The 18,816-nt window shown below is 44.2% G+C and overlaps 2 protein-coding genes across 4 annotated transcripts in view; one reads left to right on the plus strand and one right to left on the minus strand.

The window, feature by feature from the left end:
• dusp16 (dual specificity phosphatase 16) overlaps positions 1-13,312 on the plus strand; it is a 36,371-nt gene extending 23,059 nt beyond the window's left edge. Inside the window, exons 3-7 of one of the 2 annotated variants that reach the window (XM_033037427.1) lie at positions 1,081-1,219; positions 5,720-5,883; positions 7,060-7,219; positions 9,506-9,629; positions 11,306-13,312. In XM_033037427.1, the coding sequence (XP_032893318.1) occupies positions 1,081-1,219; positions 5,720-5,883; positions 7,060-7,219; positions 9,506-9,629; positions 11,306-12,494 (1,776 nt within the window). In that variant the 3' untranslated portion in view covers positions 12,495-13,312. The remainder of the gene's footprint in view (positions 1-1,080; positions 1,220-5,719; positions 5,884-7,059; positions 7,220-9,505; positions 9,630-11,305) is intronic. The other variant, XM_033037426.1, reaches the window with a different exon arrangement.
• Positions 13,313-13,663: 351 nt separating this feature from the next.
• The window catches only part of borcs5 (BLOC-1 related complex subunit 5), a 28,731-nt gene continuing 23,578 nt past the window's right edge, over positions 13,664-18,816 (minus strand). For both annotated transcript variants that reach the window (XM_033037429.1, XM_033037428.1), the window contains exon 5: positions 13,664-16,079. In XM_033037429.1, the coding sequence (XP_032893320.1) occupies positions 15,846-16,079 (234 nt within the window). In that variant the 3' untranslated portion in view covers positions 13,664-15,845. The remainder of the gene's footprint in view (positions 16,080-18,816) is intronic.

Below are 18,816 nucleotides of genomic sequence, written 5' to 3' on the forward strand. Positions count from 1 at the left end.
CCAGTCATTGAAAGTAGGCATGCAGGTGCAGCAGGCAGTGAAGAAAGCGAATGGTATGTTAGCTTTCATAGCAAAAGGATTTGAGTATAGGAGCAGGGAGGTTCTACTGCAGTTGTACAGGGTCTTGGTGAGACCACACCTGGAGTATTGCGTACAGTTTTGGTCTCCAAATCTGAGGAAGGACATTATAGCCATAGAGGGAGTGCAGAGAAGGTTCACCAGACTGATTCCTGGGATGTCAGGACTTTCATATGAAGAAAGACTGGATAGACTTGGCTTATACTCGCTAGAATTTAGGAGATTGAGAGGGGATCTTATAGAAACGTACAAAATTCTTATGGGGTTGGACAGGCTAGATGCAGGAAGATTGTTCCCGATGTTGGGGAAGTCCAGGACAAGGGGTCACAGCTTAAGGATAAGGGGGAAATCCTTTAGGACCGAGATGAGAAGAAACGTTTTCACACAGAGAGTGGTGAATCTCTGGAACTCTCTGCCACAGAGGGTAGTTGAGGCCAGTTCATTGGCTATATTTAAGAGGGAGTTAGATGTGGCCCTTGTGGCTAAGGGGATCAGGGGGTATGGAGATAAGGCAGGTACGGGATACTGAGTTGGATGATCAGCCATGATCATATTGAATGGCGGTGCAGGCTCGAAGGGCCGAATGGCCTACTCCTGCACCTATTTTCTATGTATCTATGTATGCACATGAGTTTATCCTGGCATCGTGTACGGCACGGTCATTGTGGGCCGAAGGGCCTGTTCCTGTGTTTTACTGTATATGTTCAATGTAGACTCCTAGTAGAACAAGTCCCCCTTTAATCCCACAGGCCTGTAATTATCTTCCCGCTGTTACAAAAAACCAATGACCTTCTGAAGGCTGTGATTTGACTTCCTCATGGCTGGTTGGTTCCAGATCATGACGCTAAATGTTGAATAATAATATCCATGCGATTCACAAACTTGCACCGTTTACAACCGGGACACGTAGGCAATAGCAAATAAAATGTTGATGTCAAGTTGCATTGACTTTAGTGGGGGGGAGGGGTTACTTTTTAATAACTGCCCCCATCACCGTTACAGATTGAGGTTGATGTCACACAGGAGGTGGTGGTATACGACCAATGTACACAGGATGTCGGTCGCCTGGCCGCAGACAGCTTCACTTCTGTTCTTCTCAGCAAACTGGAGAAGAAGTTCAACAATGTATCCCTCCTCGCAGGTAAGGCTTGCTGTTGTCTGAAATGTTCTATGTAGGAGAAACATCTGCAGACAGATGACAAAACAGCAGGCCATATGGCTCTTCAGGTCCAAGTTAGATCGAAGCAGGAGCAATTAAAGAAATAATCACTCACTTGCTCAGGATATGAGAATTACGTGAGACCGTGTAAAATGTATTCATTGAGCTCGCTTTTATAAATTCTTATTTATTGATCAAATTGATGAACAATAAGATTAGTAGTTTTTGTCACTTTCTTAGTAAGAACTTGAAGTTCTTTTGGGTGGGAGTCGTATAGAACAATAAAAAACATGTTTTAAACTAGCATGCAGGTACAGCAGGCAGTGAAGAAAGCTAATGGCATGTTGGGCTTCATAACGAGAGGAGTTGAGTATAGGAGCAGAGGTCCTTCTGCAGTTGTACAGGGCTCTAGTTAGTGAGACCACACCTGGAGTATTGTGTGCAGTTTTGGTCTCCTAATTTGAGGAAGGACATTCTTGCTATTGAGGGATTGCAGTGTAGGTTCACCAGGTTAATTCCCAGGATGGCGGGACTGTCATATGATGAAAGAATGGAGCAGCTGGGCTTGTATTCAATGGAAATTAGAAGGATGAGGGGGATCTTATAGAAACATATAAAATTATTAAGGGATTGTACACGCTAGATGCAGGAAACATGTTGCCGATGTTGGGGGGAATCCAGAACCAGGGGCCACAGTTTAAGAATAAGTGGTAGGCCATTTAGAACTGAGATGAGGAAAAACATTTTCACACAGGGAGTTGTGAATTTGTGGAATTCTCTGCCTCAGAGGTCAGTGGAGGCCAATTCACTGGATGCATTCAAAAGAGTTGGATAGAGCTCAGGGCTAGCGGAATCAAAGGATAAGGGGAGAAGGCAGGAATGGGGTACAGATTGTGGATGATCAGCCATGATCACATTGAATGGCGGTGCTGGCTTGAAGGGCCGAATGGCCTCCTCTGGCACCTATGTTTCATCTGAACAAATTGCTTAATCATGAAAGCCTCAACTTGCCCAAGGCTTTGTTGACCTGGAACAGATTGCTGGTTCATGTGAGATGCCAGTGTGAACAAATATAGATACCCATTCTCAAATTTACATATTAGCAGGATAAACCTTTAGCAAATAAAACAGCCGTTGCGATGAGGAAAGAGCACAACCAAAATATTTCTTAAGTTGTGAAAAAAATCAGATGTTGAATAACTGATGGTAATCCAATCAGCTTCCTCGAGCACACAACTCAATTCAGAAACTGTCTCCCTCGGATGGTCACGTCGCACAGACACATTTGCACTTTAGACTGTTTTACGATTTTACTGTCCTTTTATAAATCATGTTTCTCGGGGTATCTAAATCTAAATGTTATTAGTTGTTAAGTTATGACATCGGATGGAAGCTGCATACCAAATCTTGTTGCACATATGTGCAATGACAATAAAATATATTATTATTATTAGAATGTGAAAAAGTAAAAAAATGAAACAGAAAAATCATAAGTGAATAAAATACATTTTGCTTCTGAATACCACAGTTGATTGAACATTTAAAAAATTAATTTCCTCCCCTGCGTTTAAAATTGTGGCAGTCGTTGTTTCTTCATTTGATAAGTGAGGGGATCAATTAAAGCAGCCAAATTCATCTTAGTTCAAGTCGAGAGTGTTTTATTCTCATGTGTCCCAGATGGGACAATGAAATTCTCACTTGCTGCAGCACCACAGAATATGTAAATATGTAAACATTGTATATAACGGGGGAAGAGAAAAAAAAGACAAAATTCAATAAATAACAAATATAGTGCAATAATAATATAGTCATTTGGTAATAATATAGTCTTTGAAGCATCCACCCAGACTATTCGTGTTTAAGAAGGAACTGCAGATGCTGGAAAATCGAAGGTAGACAAAAGTGCTGAAGAAACTCAGCGGGTGCAGCAGCATCTATGGAGCGAAGGAAATAGGCAACGTTTCGGGCCGAAACCCAGAAGGAAATAGGCAAAGTTTTGGGCCGAAACCTAGAAGGGTTTTGGCCCGAAACGTTGCCTATTTCCTTCACCCCATAGATGCTGCTGCACCCGCTGAGTTTCTCCAGCACTTTTGTCGACCATCCAGACTATTCGTTTTGAACTGAATTTTCTAATGGGTGCACGGCATTTGGAAAGCCATTTTTTTGACTCGTTTAAAGATTTTCAAAAAAGATTTACACCCAGAAACCTTTAGTACAGTGAAATGTTTATTTTACTCAAGTTGATCCTAATTCTCGAATTCTTATGTAGTACAAGTTCCACTTGTAGAGAAATGTATAAAAGCTTGTTTATATAGATAAAAGGAATTGATGTGAGCATTGTGAAGCAAATATCATCAGTTATATGCGTCACAATCTATAATTCCCCTTCAGCCTTTAGTTTTTCATATTGACTCTTTTCTATCAAGGTGCTCCTCCTACACACATGTGTCCTTTGGGATAGTTGCTCTTTGCATGCAATCTCTCTGGGTTTGGTGTGAACCAATTATCATAGATTCAAGCTTCATTTGTTGTTCCATTTTCCATTTTCCCTCCTCTGCTCACATGGCAATGATTCATATGGAAGTATAGTTTCAGTTTCTCTGAGACACACGGACAAAGTGAAGACTGGTCACACGTGGGCCTGAACAATTGATCTTTGAAGGTTGTTTCATGATATCAGGGATAAGAGACTTATGAATAAGGAGGAATATTGATAATGTACAGGCAGATGTTCACGACTGACTGAACTTTGTGCCTTCCACCACAGTGAAGAATGCTGTGGTGGATGCTTGTGTTGAATCTTATTGTGTGTTCTTTTTTAATTGTATCGCTGCTGGCAAATTAATTTCACCGCAACTTCGGGTGTTTGTGAAGAATAAAATCGACTATTGACTATTAAATAAAAGTTGGTGTTGACATCATGTTCGACAGACATTGCGGACCGAAGGGCCTGTTCTTGTTCTACGCTTTTATGTTCTATAAATTGTAACAAAGTGTGTGTGTGTGTTATTGGACATTAACTTTGGTTCATTAGATAAATAGACCATAGACAATAGGTGCAGTAGGCCATTCGGCCCTTCGAGCCAGCACCACCATTCAATGTGATCATGGCTGATCATCCACAATCAGTACCCCGTTCCTGCCTTTCAGAGAATTCCACAGACTCACCACTCTCAGTGAGAAAAAGAGTTTCCTCGTCTCTGTTCTAAATGGCTTCCTCCTTATTCTTAAACTGTGGCCCCTGGTTCTGGACTCCCCCCCCCCCCAACATCGGGAACATGTTTCCTGCCTCTAGCGTGTCCAAGCTCTTAACAATCTTATATGTTTCAATGAGATTCCCTCTCATCCTTCTAAACTCCAGAGTGTGCAAGCCCAGCTGCTCCATTCTCTGAAATAAATCTGAAATGGAAAGCTAAAGTCAGTGTTATTGTTGGTGCGTTGGAAGACTGTTTCATCAAAGTTCTTATCCGCAGTTGTCACCACGAAAATTCCTGAATATCCAAAATAAACCTAATTTGTTTCACTAATGCCCGGGAGAAAAGAACATCTGCCATTCATTTCCAGTCCTGCCTGGATGTGGCCCCAGACCCACAACAATGTCGTTAGCTGTTAATTGTCCACTGAAACGGCCCAACAAGGCATTCAAAGGAACCAAGCTACTATTTAAAGCTCTACGCACTTGACTCATCAGGTCACGGACTTGGTGCACAATTAATTTATTAACAAGGTGGCTTCATAAACATTCCCGCCATAGTCGTACGAAAGACCACACTTAAAATATTGAAAACACAAAGTGCTGGAGGAACTCCGTGGGTCAGGCAGCATCTGTGGAGGGAAGGGACAATGTTTTGGGTCAGGACCCTTCTTCATAGAGATTCAAGCCAAATCTTTAAATGTACTCAAGAAAGAGTTGGCTATTGTTGACGCAAGGAACTGCAGATGCTGGTTTACCAAGAAAGACAAAGTGCTGGAGTAACTCAGTGGGTCAAACAGCATCTCTGACGAACATAGATACGTGACTTTTTGGGTTGTGTCCATTCTTCAGGCTCATAAAGTGGTTATTAAACAATAGGTGCAGGAGTAGAGGCCATTCGGCCCTTCGAGCCAGCACCGCCATTCAATGTGAACAAGGCTGATCATCCCCAATCAGTACCCCGTTCCTGCCTTCTCCCCATATCCCGTGATTCCGCTACCTTTAAGAGCCCTATCTAGCTCTCTCTTGAAAGTATCCAGAGAACCGGCCTCCACCACCCTCTGAGGTAGAAAATTCCACAGACTCACCACTCTCTGTGAGAAAAAGTGTTTCCTCGTCTCCGTTCTAAATGGCTTACTCCTTATTCTTAAACTGTGGCCCCTGGTTGTGGACTCCCCCAACATCGGGAACATGTTTCCTGCCTCTAGTGTGTCCAAACCCTTAACAATCTTATTGTTCTAGGAAGGATCAAGGCTTGTGAACAGTATTGCTTTGTCTCCATTTGCTAGGTGGATTCGCCAGGTTTTCTTCCACCTTCGGCAGCCTGTGTGAAGGGAAATCCTCTCTGGTCCCTGCGAGCATTTCCCAGCCTTGCCTCCCCGTAACCAACACTGGGCCAACTCGCATTCTTCCTCACCTTTACCTTGGCTGCCAACGAGATGTGTTGAACAAGGTGAGTGAGCTCCAATCTCATCCGATCCACCGTAGTTAATAAAATGAATCTCTGCAAACGGGGCAGACACTTTCCATTCATTTCAGATGAAATGTTTAAGAAAGAACTGCTGGAAAAATCGAAGGTAGACAGAAATGCTGGAGGAACTCAGTGGGTGAGGCAGCATCTATGGAGCGAAGGAATAGGTGACGTTTCGGGTCGAGACCCTTGTTCAGACTGAGCAGACAGGTCTCGACTCGAAACGTCACCTATTCCTTCACTCCATAGATGCTGCCTCAGCCGCTCAGTTTCGCCAACATTTTAGTCTACCTGCCACTTATTCAAATAACTGCATCATTATGTGACTACAAATGCGGGGACATTTCCACAACTAATTTATAATGCTACTGCCAAATTGCCAAAGATATTTGAGTGATATTAAGGACAAGTTATTAAATGAGAGCGGAGGGCCATAAGGTCACCACTAAGCAGACAGACAGACACAAAATGCTGGAGTATTTTAGCGGGTGAGGCAGCAGCTCTGGAGAGAAGGAATAGGGGACATTTCGGGTCGAGACCCTTCTTCAGACTTCTTCTTCTTGCATATGACGTGCACAGCCTAAAGTTGTCGGACAACTTGTTCTATTTGATCTTATTTGATTGTGCACGCCGGGTTGATTGCATTCGTCGAAACAGGGCGGACCATGTGAAGGTTGCAATCTCCCACCCCCTTCTTCAGACTAAGCAGACAGGAATCCTTCTTGTATTTATGAAGCACCTGGATTTACATTTAAAACCTGTAAACTGAAATGCTATGGATGAATAGCTGGAAAATGGGACTGGACTCTAGAACAGATACATGGACTGAATGTGTCGGAAGGAACTGCAGATGCTGGTTTAAACCGAAGACAAACAAAATGCTGGAGTAACTCACCAATATAGGCAGCAGCTCTGGAGAGAAGGAATGGGTGATGTTTCAGGTCGAGACTGAAGAAGGGTCTCGACCCGAAACACCACCCATTCCTTTACTCCAGAGATGCTGCCTGTCTCGCTGAGTTGCTCCAGCATTTGTGTCGACCAAGGACTGAATGTTTCCCTCTGTGCTACAGCTGGGTATAATTCTAAAATGCAATACGTGTACTTGAATGATTCACGTTCCATGGCATTTACAAGCATTATTTTTTCTTTCAAATGCAGGAGCTTATGCAGCAGATTGATGTTGCCTACGTACTCAATGCAAGTAACACATGTCCAAAACCCGACTTCATTCCAGAGACTCACTTTCTACGTGTTCCGGTGAACGACAGCTTTTCTGAGAAGATCTTGCCTTGGCTGAACAAGTCTGTTGAATTCATAGGTCAGTAGCGTGGTAAACAGAGCTTATGGTATGCTTGCCTTCATAGGCTGGGGCATTGAGTATTAGAGTCAGGATATCATGATGCATCTTTATAGGACTTTGTTAGGCCACATTTATAATAATGTGTGCAGTTGAGGTTGCCCCATTACAGGAAGAATGGAGGTGTTGTAGAGGGGCATATGGAATAGGAGCAGAATGAGGCCATTCGGCCCATCAAGTCTACTCCGCTATTCAATCATGGCTGATCTATCTCCCCATTCTCCTGCCTTCTCCCAATAACCCCTGACACCCATACTAATGGGTACAGAGGTGGTTTACGATAAATGTTGCCTGGATTAGGGGGTAGTAGCGACAGGAGAGGTTGGACAGACTTGGCTTGTTTTCCCTGGAATGCCTGAGGCTGCAGGAAGACTTGATAGAAGAATGTAAAATGATGCGAGGCATCGATGAGGTAGATAGTCAGAACCTTTTCCCCAGGGCGGAAATGCACTTTTTTCGCCTTCCATCACAGTGAGGAATGTGGAGGAGTCACTGTGGTGGATGTTTATGTTAAAATGTTTTGTGTGTTGTGTTGCTTTTTATTGGTATGACTGTACGGCAAATCAAATTCCTCATATGTTGCAAAACATACTTGGCTAATGAAGTGTTACGATGATTATGATCTTTTAAAACATAATTTTGTTCACATACACTTGATGCTTATGTTTGAGATGTTCTGATTATAAATGAAATTCATCAGCGTGCTTGCTGCCTGAAGGAGATGAGAAAAGCAGCTTCAAAGCATCAAGACCAGGCATTTTCTGTCAAGGTGACTTGCAAAACGCACGCAAAATTAGTTTGATTCTTGAACAAATACCTTTTCCAGGTTGATACGTAGTTTGAAATAGAATTTGGGTACGTAATGGTGGTTTAGAGAACCACTACTGTTAGCCCTCATAAAACAGACCACGGGGGTTGGGAGGTGTCTGTTATTGGCGATTGTCCACTTCAAACTGAGTCAGGGTGTGGCCAGGACACAAACCAGGTGTGGCGCAGGCAGCCTAGAACCAACATCCATTTTGTTACATTTAAAGAAATTAGTTAATTTAAATTTCTCAGTTTTGTTAAATGAAGCAACTCTGCCAAACTGCTAATTTTTAAACTTTTTTTGTATTAACCCCAAAATCCTGCTCTGTATATTTTACAAAAATATTGGTTGGCTAACCTATCAAGTGTTTGCTTGAAGGTAGACAAAAATGCTGGAGAAACTCAGCGGGTGAGGCAGCATCTATGGAGCGAAGGAAATGGGCAACGTTTCCGGTCGAGACTCTTCTTCAAACTGATGTGAGGGTGGGGGGGGGAAGAAGAAAGGAAGAGGTGGAGCCAGTTGGCTGAGGGAGAGCTGAGAAGGGGAGGAGAAAGTAGGGACTACCTGAAATTAGAGAAGTCAATGTTCACACCGCTGGGGTGCAAACTGCCCAAGCGAAATATGAGGTGCTGCTCCTCCAATTTCTGGTGGTCCTCACTCTGGCCATGGAGGAGGCCCAGGACAGAAAGGTCAGATTCGGAATGGGAGGGGGAGTTGAAGTGCTGAGATCAGGTTGGTTATTGCGAACCGAGCGGAGGTGTTCGGCGAAGTGATCGCCAAGCCTACACTTGGTCTCACCGATGTAGAGCAGCTGACATCTAGAGCAGCGGATGCAATAGATGAGGTTGGAGGAGGTGCAGGTGAACCTCTGTTGCACCTGGAAAGACTGCTTAGGTCCTTAAATGGAGGATGGTAAAGCAACAAGTGTAGCATTTCCTGCGGTTGCAAGGGAAAGTGCCCGGAGAGGGGGTGGTGCGGGTGGGAAGGGACAAATTGACCAGGTAGTTACGGAGGGAGTGGTCTCTGCGGAAAGCAGACAGGGGAGGAGATAGGAGGATGTGGCCAGTGGTGGGATCACGTTGGAGGTGGTGAGAATGTCAGTTCTGCTCAGTTACAGAGATTAAGCCACCCTCCACATGTATCAGAGGGATTCCTTCAAATGGATTATTTTCCTGTTATTTCACCCATAAGGCGCCAAATTTTTTTCATCACTCGAACAAGAAATTAGCAGTTACTTCATGGAAATGTCAAATGCATGTTTGAGTCGAGGTTAAAGTTTAAGGCACCGTGTGTGTGTGTGAGATTACATCGACAGACTTCAGCAACATCTTGCACCTGGGTGACGGTGTGCAGAAACATCTTCTTAATTGTGTAGAACCCAGAGTAATCTTGCAGTTAATGGGATTGTGAATGACATTCCCTCATGGTTTTGTTTCCAGAGAAGGCAAAGGCTTCGAATGGGTGTGTGTTGGTGCACTGCTTGGCTGGGATTTCCCGCTCTGCAACTATTGCCATTGCTTATATAATGAAGAGGATGGACATGTCCTTGGATGAAGCTTATCGGTAAGATGATTTATGTTACCAATGACTTGAGTTTCATCTCTCCCCCCCCCCCCCCCCTCCACCCCACCCCATGGTATGTCAGTGTAATCTTTCCATAGAATTATTTGCCATCACTTATCATCAGAGAAAACTGTTCCAATATATATTTCTCAATCTACATTAGCTTTTGCAGTCATACCTTTAATTTAAGTTTAAATCAAATAAATTATAATTTCCAAATGATTTGACAAATTCTATACAATACCATTCTCTCTTCCCTTACAACTCACTGTACAATGCAATGACATGCTTCTATAATATACAGGTTGACAATATGCTTGCATTTTCAGAGATCTGATTACCAGGCTTAAGTGTTAGTTTAATATAATGAAGTGACAATAATTCAGCAACAGGCTCGTTCAAAGTCAGCATGGATTTATGAAGGTGAAATCATGCTCGACTAATCTTCTGGAATTTTTTGAGGATGTAACAATTAAAATGGATAAGGTAGAGCCAGTGGATGTGGTGTATCTGGACTTTCAAAAAACCTTCGACAAGATCCCACACAAGAGATTAATTTGCAAAATTAGAGCACATGATATTGGGGGTAGGGTATTGACATGGATAGAGAACTGGTTGGCAGACAGGAAGCAAAGAGTAGGAAGTAACAGGTCCTTTTCAGAATGGCAGGCAGTGACTCGTGGGGTGCCGACAAGGCTCGGTGCTGGGACCCCAGTTATTTACAATATATATTAATGATTTAGATGAGGGAATTTAATGTAACATCTCCAAGTTTGTGGGTGGCAGAGTGATCTGCGAGGAGGATGCAGGGTGACTTGGATAGGTTGGGTGAGTGGGCAGATGCAGTATAATGTGGATAAATGTGAAATTATCCACTTTGGTGGCAAGAACAGACAATTATGTGAATGGTGTCAGATTAGGAAAAGGGGAGGTTCAACGAGACCCGAGGGTGCTTGTACATCAGTCACTGAAAGTAAGCATGCAGGTACAGCAGGCAGTGAAGAAAGCTAATGGCATGTTGGCCTTCATTGCGAGAGGATTTGAGTTTAGGAGCAAGGAGGTCTTACTGCAGTTGTAGTTTCCTAATTTGAGGAAGGACATTCTTGCTATTGAGGGAGTGCAGCGTGGGTTCACCAGGTTAATTCCTGGGACGGCGGGACTGACATATGAGGAAAGAATGGGTCGACTGGGCTTGTATTCACTTGAATTTAGAAGGATGAGAGGGAATCTTATAGAATCTTAAGGGATTGGCCAGGCTAGATGCAGGAAAAATGTTCCCCATGTTGGGGGAGTCCAGAACCAGGGGTCAGTTTAAGAATAAGGGGTAGGCCATTTAGGACTGAGATGAGGAAACATTTTTCACCCAGATAGTTGTGAATCTGTGGAATTCTCTGCCACAGAAGGCAGTGGAGGCCAGTTCACTGGATGTTTTCAAGAGCGAGTTAGATTTAGCTCTTGGGGCTAATGGAATCAAGGGATATGGGGGAGAAAGCAGGAACTGGGTACTGATTTTGGATGATCAGCCATGATCATATTGAATGGGGGTGCTGGCTCGAAGGGCCTACCCCTGCACCTATTTTTCTAATAAGTACTGTGAAATGATTTTCTGGAACCTACATTTATAAATGAAATATTCAGCACCTGTGCCATTAAGAAATCCCACTTGTGTTGTTCAGGTTCGTGAAGGAGAAGAGACCGACCATTTCTCCCAACTTTAATTTCCTTGGCCAACTGCTGGACTTTGAGAAAGGGTTGAAGACTCACCCTGGTCAAACGGGAATGCTCAGCAAGTTGAAACTGCTGCAGTTGGATCGAGCTGGGGACCAGAGACTGGCTCAAGGCGGTGGGCCATTTGACAGCGTACGAGAGAAGCAACCGTCGACTACCTCAGCTGCTGTGGATCAGGACCCGACTACACCGCTATCGATGCTCATGGAATCCACTGCTTCCAGTGTGGGAGAAGAATGTTTCTTGGCTCAAGAAATCAACGGCCTTAGCCTATCCGTGGACAGACTAGAGGACAACAACCGGTTGAAGCGCTCATTTTCATTGGACATCAGGTCGGTATCGTACCCTGTGAGCAGCGGAGGGGCGAGCTCTGCACCAATTGCTGCGTGTTCTGTGGAAAGCTGCGGTCCTGGGCATGAGTTAACTGCAGGGGAATCGAGCCGGTTCTGCTTCTACGCCTCGGCTCAGCCAGAGGTGGATCTCCTCCCTCAACTCAGCGCGCCTGCTGCCATGGACGTAAAGACACAGCCGACACAAACCATCTGGGAGCAAGGAGCAGCCAAAAGCTCAGCTAAACCACCTCCACAAACCACCGTGCCCAGGACACTGCTCTCCCCACTGCAAAGAAGTGGAAGCATGGAGGACAACTACAAAACAAACTTCCTGCTGGATCTTTCTGGCAGCCAGCAGCGACTAGCGACGTCTGCAGCGGGAATGGGGCTGAAAGGCTGGCACTCGGACATTATCTCGCCTCAGACGTCCACCGCTTCATTGGCCAACACCTGGTACTTTGCAACCGAGGCGCTGACTGGCCAGGCTCCCCGCTTCTTGTCCGGCTCCACGCTGTTTGGTGGCGCAGCTGCCGCCGCCGCCGCCTACTCCGCCTTCGGCTGCGGCCAGTTACCGTCCGGCTGTGAGGGGCCGGGGTCGGTGCGGCGGAGGGAGAAACACTGTGACCGCCGGGACTCCAGGAGGAGCTGGCACGAGGAAAGTCCGTATGAGAAACAGTACAAGCGGCGCAGCTGCCAGATGGAGTTTGAGGAAGGCATGAACGATAGCAGGTCACGGGAGGACCTGCGAAAGGTTGGCAGTCAGTCCAGCTTCACCGGGAGCCTGGAGATCATTGAAGTTTCCTGAGGAAATGTTAAATACGCAAACTGTGAACGATTCCCAATTATACAGTTCCCCCCAAAACAGAATGAGAACTTCATCCAGGGACAGCTGGATCCGAAGTATTGCGACTTGAATGCTTTCTTTGTTCAACACACATTTCTCATCGCATCGGTGCAGAATGATCATCCTCTCCTTGCACACTCAAGAGAAATCCCAGCTACCATTAGATGAGTGTCCAACAATGCACTTTCCCTTCGAAGACTGAGCCAAGTTCTGTGGAGATTTTTGTTTTAAATTCCAGTGAATCTGGATTTCTGTGTGTATGGCCATGGCTTCCAGCGCAAATCTCTTAGCATCTGTACATAAGTGGTGTGACTATCTTGATTTGAATTTACAGATAGGTAAGGTGCCAACGCTGCTTAGAGTAAATACCTCAAATTTCAATCTTATACTGTATGTAGGTATTCAGCAAATCAGATCTCAGGTCAGTCTTGATACAGAAGAGATTTACAGATTTTGGCTAGGTTTGAGTTTAATGTGGACTGCTAAATTAGCACTGAGGAAATGTATGTACATTTAATTTTGATTATACAAATGAAGATGGTATCAAAATCAAGTAGAGATGTAAATGAAAGAGATGTGAATTCTATGCAGAGTGCATGAGTGGCAGATGGAAGGATGCCTGGAGGTGTCCTTTTGTGGAAAAGTGCTGGCAACTTGTTCAGGATGGTACAAATTGTCTGTCTGCATTTGTTCAAAATGTGTCAAGTATGAGAGCTATCTGTGGTTAACATGATGTTCAACTGGGTGAAATGAAATAAAATCTGAAATGGTACCTGTTATATATGTGTGTGCGTGTGATTTAAACACCATGTCAAATTGTTACAGACACTAGCAGGAAACCGCCATCTTCTGCAAAGAAACATCCAAAAATGAAAACCTGAATCATATCATCAAAGACCATCAGCTTAAACGCTGCTGTTTCTCCATCCAGATGCTGCGGAAAGGCCGAACATTTCCTTAAACTTCTCAAAGGACTTAAATGAAACAGAGCACAACGTACTTCCTCTTAGATAGTTGCCTCCACTTTGTCGACCACCGATGAGAAACTTAATTCAACCATTCTCAACTAAAAGCAGCAAGTGTTTAGAATTCAATTTGAAGAAAACTCATAGAAAATATTGTGACATGCGTTTCCTTCAGGTGCCCACTGTGATTTCAGCAGTCAATTTTATTTTTTCCTTCTATTTTACAGTTTTAAAACACAAGTAATCAAATACAGGGTGTGGCAGAATATCACCGTAAAGTTAGTGAAATTGCTGCTTAAACAAACTGTTACTAGAACTGGCATTAGAAGATTATTAACACAGCTAACATTTCTCAGTACATGTTCACTAGCCCATTTCTCCCAATCTATAACATAACTGTAGGTAATCTCATAAAGCAGTTAGTTTCAGAGGCTGTGATTAGTTAGCCAAACTAATCTGTGCAAAAAAACAGTCAATGGGCTGTTATCAATGATTTCACCTGACTTTACTAAGCGCACGTCTGATTTCAATGTTAAACATTTGTCGCTCCAGGCTACAAAAACTGCTCAAGCTGTGTTTCCTTAAATGCATAAAGCACACTTCTATGTTCTACTAGAATATGAATACTTCATATTTTACTATGTAGATAAAACATATTTCCACAAGGCATCAAACACAAAGACAATATAACAAATCTCAGGAAGAATTTTGCAATCTGTTCCATCGACCAGTCACATATTTGATACCTGAAGCTATGGCGTGAATGAAAGGCAGTACGTTTGTTCAAGTTGTAATGAAACACAGGGCATTGATGACTCCTGTATAGAATACTCATATGAAACATTATATTCCCTTTCAAATTCTCATTTAGAGATGAGCACTTTAGATTTAACCGACAATGTGTTCTTTATACCAAAACGGAAGTGCACTATTCTACAAGTGTCCTTTCTCTGTGTTCTGGAATACTCGAAAAATTAAAAATAAACTGATCACTGTTTACTTCTACTCACATTGAACTGGACATGGTTACAAAACGAGGAAAACTGTGCAATTGATGCTATTTCCACTGATTACAGAACTAAGGACCAGAAATTAAAAATAATAAATACTAAGCAGCAACATGCGATTTAAACAAATATTATTTACAGTTCAGTGCAGCCTGAGAAACTATCAAACAGGGAGCTGCAGGTACAATTAGGCTCAATCTACCAGTCTTTAAAGGTAACATTTGTTAAAAGTTACACACAAAACTACTGTGAATTATTAGCGGTATTTAGAATAAGCAACACATTTTAATATCTATTAATTTAATACGAAGATGTTATTTTTAAAGCATTGCATGAGAGAAAAGGTTTTAAATTAACTTTTCATGATTCTCCACACTAATATTACTGCATATCTTAGCTTACAATGAACGGCACAACGCATTTGGACAGTTTATAAACAATAAGTTACCTGTTAGTGCAATTTAATTGCAAATGATTTCAAATATTCACAAAAGGAGAGCCCAATGATCAAACGTGAAGTAACAACAGAGCTCTGGTAATAGTCACCGCATTTTCTCTGAACTTTATCTCCACGAACGTCAACTATTCAGCTTCCTGAGGTGAACACCAGCATGTGTCTATATAACTACCCAAGCTCAATTGACGTCTTTATAATAATAAAAAAAAGAAAAAGTACAGATTAAAATATGGGCAGACAAAAATGCTGGAGAAACTCAGTGGGTGAGGCAGCATCTATGGAGCAAAGGAATAGGTGACGTTTCGGGTCGAGACCCTTCTTCAGACTGATTTGTGGGGGCGGGAAGAAGAAAGGAAGAGGCGGAGACAGTGGGCTGTGGGAGAGCTGGGAAGGGGAGGAGAAAGTAGGGACTACCTGAAATTGGAGAAGTCAATGTTCAGATATATACACAAGGCACAGACATCTATCTAAATGTGCTGCAAAATATCAATCAATGCTTTTTAAGTGGTGGAGCTTTACAATAAGAGAATATTAAAACCACATCCTTATTGCATGCATGAATTTAACTGGAATACTTACTGATCTACAGTGCTGCAAAAGGTTGCTAGTATTGATCCACACACTCATTAAGTCTTATAAAATCATGTTGGTGATCTGCATCAATGTACAACGCAGAGCCACCAATAACTGATAATAAACAATGTCAATTCCAGCAACATTTAATAGCTGGGCCACTGCAATCCAAGACAATTGCAATCTAGAACACTACTGTAGTCAAGCTTAATGTACCTGGAAATGCATGATTCTTCAACTGGTGTCATATCTAAATTGTAGACTCTACAAATCCAGTAGTGTCACAAGGTGGAGATCTGCCTGTCATAACCTACTGGTATTTGATATCTTTATCAGCTCTCATGCTGAAAGGTTCAAGTCTTTCGTTTTCTGGCAACAGGCTGTTAAGTTTCTCCATTAATGGGACAGTTTGATCGATGCCCATTTGTATGCGGCGCAGTATGGCAGACATCTCGTTCACCTTCTGGATTTGTTCTGCATATTTGGCATATCGTTTCTGCCGCTCTTGCATGACGCCGTACAAGGCTTCAACAGACAGATCCATCTGCAACAGAACAACAACGCGTTCATTATCAAATTGGGCAACAAAGTGGTGGAGGCGGGCAGCATCTCTGGAGAACATGGATGGGTGATATCTCGGGTCGAGAGATTGATCAGCCATGATCATATTGAATGGCGGTGCAGGCTCGAAGGGCCGAATGGCCTATTCCTGCACCTATTTTCTATGAGACCCTTCTTCTGACTGTTTGTAAGGGGGAAGATAAAGAAAGCTGGAAAAGGGGAGAGATGGTACAAAGCCTGGCAGGTAATAGAATTGAATGGAATACTTCATTGTCAGATGTGATAAGTCACAGTGGAATTCTCTGCCAGCCATTCTTTCAATAGTCGCTATAAAGCACGCGGACAAAATGACAAAGTAGCCCACACCAGGTCTCCATAACGTGGTTCTTCCCCCGCGAGCGGGAATTTCTGACTGGCCGATGGATGGAACAAAGGCCAGAGATAGGAACAATAGGCATGAGCCAGGTTTGAAGAGTTGCTTACTGAAGCCAGGGAGGGGGGAAGTAGGAGGAGTTTGGGGGGAGGGGGGTTATAGGGCAGAAATAGGTGGGAGTCTGGGTGGGGGTGGGGGCAGGGGCTGGGAGGGGGCCGGGCAGTTAGAAGTCACTTAAAATTGGAGAATTCAACGTTCACACCGGGTATCCCAGTTACTGTCTATTTATGTGTATAAACCAGCATCTGCAGTTCCTTTTTTCTACGTTAAAAGACACAAGGATCTGGAGTAACTCAGCTGGTCAAGCAGCATTTCTGGAGAACGTGAATAGGTGACCCTTGAGGAAGGGTCTTGACCCGAAAAGTCTCCCACCCATGTCCACCACAGGTAAAGAAGTCCGATCTGAGTTACTCCAGTGCTTAGTGTCTTTTTTTTTGTAAACTAGCATCTGCAGTTCCATGTGGACAACAATGGTTGAAATTGCAAACAATTTTATTTCACAATAATATAAACTTATAGACAGAGAATAGTACAGCACACGAACAAGCCCTTTGGGTCATAATGTCTGTCGAACAAACAGGTATATATATGATGCCAAGACCATATATATAAACATATAAACATATATAGATTAGATTAGATAGCCTTTATTGTCATTCAGACCGAAGTCTGAACGAAATTGCAGCAGTCATACATACAAAACAATACAATAAAAAACAACAATAAACACATATTAACATCCACCACAGTGAGTCCACCCAGCATCTCCTCCATGTGATGGAGGCAAAAGTCTTAGGTCTCCAGTCTCTTCCCTCCTCTTCTCCCTCTGCGCTGAGGCGATACCCCACCGGGCAATGTTAAAAACTGTCCCGCGGCTCAATCACCGCGCCCCGGGGTGGTCGAAGCTGCCGCCCACCAGTCCTGCTGACGCAGCCGCTGGCCCGCGGCCGAACCCCGGACTCAGGCCACCACCGCCAGAACACCGTCCCAGCCACCCTCACGTGAGTATCGTGCCGTCTTCAGCCCCGGGCTGGGCCGTCCCCGACACGGGCGCCGCTCCTCCCTCGGGCTGGGCCGCCCCGACATGGGCGCTGCTCCTCCCTCGGGCTGGGAACGCCGTACCTCCCCGAGCTCGGCCACTCCGACGGGAGCACCGTTCCTTCCTCGGGCCAGGCCGCCCTCCCGGGAGCGTCACAGCCCCTCACGGAAGCACTGTTCCAGCCCCGAGCCGGGCCGCCCTCACGGGAGCGAGCTCAGGGCGAGTCCTGGCGGGCTCTGCCTCCTGAGCCTCGAGGTCGCCAGCTCCGCCATTAGGCCTCAGCGCAGACGGAGGCAGAGAAGGGGAATACGACAAAAAAGTCGCATTCCCCCGCAGGGAGAGACAGCAAGCCCCGTTTCAACCCCCCCCCCCCCAAACACAAACTAAAAACCAAAACTAGACTAACCAAAACTAAATAAACAACACAAAAAACACAAAACAAACAGGACTGCCGGTGAGCCGCTGCAGCCAGAGCCGCGCCGCCACTCCGAATATATATGAGGCCTGCAGATAATCCACACCCCTCCATGTGCCTTGGATCCATGTTAAAAGCCCCATAACCACCACTATCGTATCTGCCTCCACCACCTCCCTTAGCGGCGCGTTCCAGGCACCCACCAGCCTCTGCACATCTCCTTTAAACATTGCTCCTCTCACTTTAAAGCTCGAACCTCGAATTTGATATCTCTGTCCTGGGAAAAATGGTTCGATCATCTACTCTTGATAAAATATAAAACATGAAATCTTCTCCTCAATGCGCTGCTTTTCAAGAATTATTTATCTATACAAACAGCAAGCTAGATTTCTCTTTCCACAGATGCAGCCCGAGGTAAAGGTACGGTTAGAGGTGAAAGAGTTTAAGGTGTGGTGAGTGGGGGGGGATGAAGAGTGCGGTAAGCAAGGTCTGGGGAGGGGTGGAAGGCAGGGGAGAATAAATGACAAGCAGGGGCGTTGTGGAAAGGCAATAGATGGAGTCAAGAAGGAACAAAAGGTCAGCCTGGAGCAAATTCTTTCATCACAATAATTGTCAGAATTGCCAGAGAACTATGGAGTGAATGCAGTTGAAAACACTCATTATTTGAAATTGTTGAACATGCCCAGAACAATGAGATGAGCCCAGGCAGAACTAAAGAGACAGACTCTGGGAGCTTGGAGATGTGCCCTCTTTCTCTGCATTCATATATCTGTTTTATCATTAACTAGTTTAGTTCAGTTTAGTTTATTGTCACGAGTATCGAGGTACAGTGA

The sequence above is a fragment of the Amblyraja radiata genome, chromosome 19, assembly GCF_010909765.2.
Source record: "Amblyraja radiata isolate CabotCenter1 chromosome 19, sAmbRad1.1.pri, whole genome shotgun sequence".
In the NCBI taxonomy this organism is placed as follows: Eukaryota; Metazoa; Chordata; class Chondrichthyes; order Rajiformes; family Rajidae; genus Amblyraja; species Amblyraja radiata.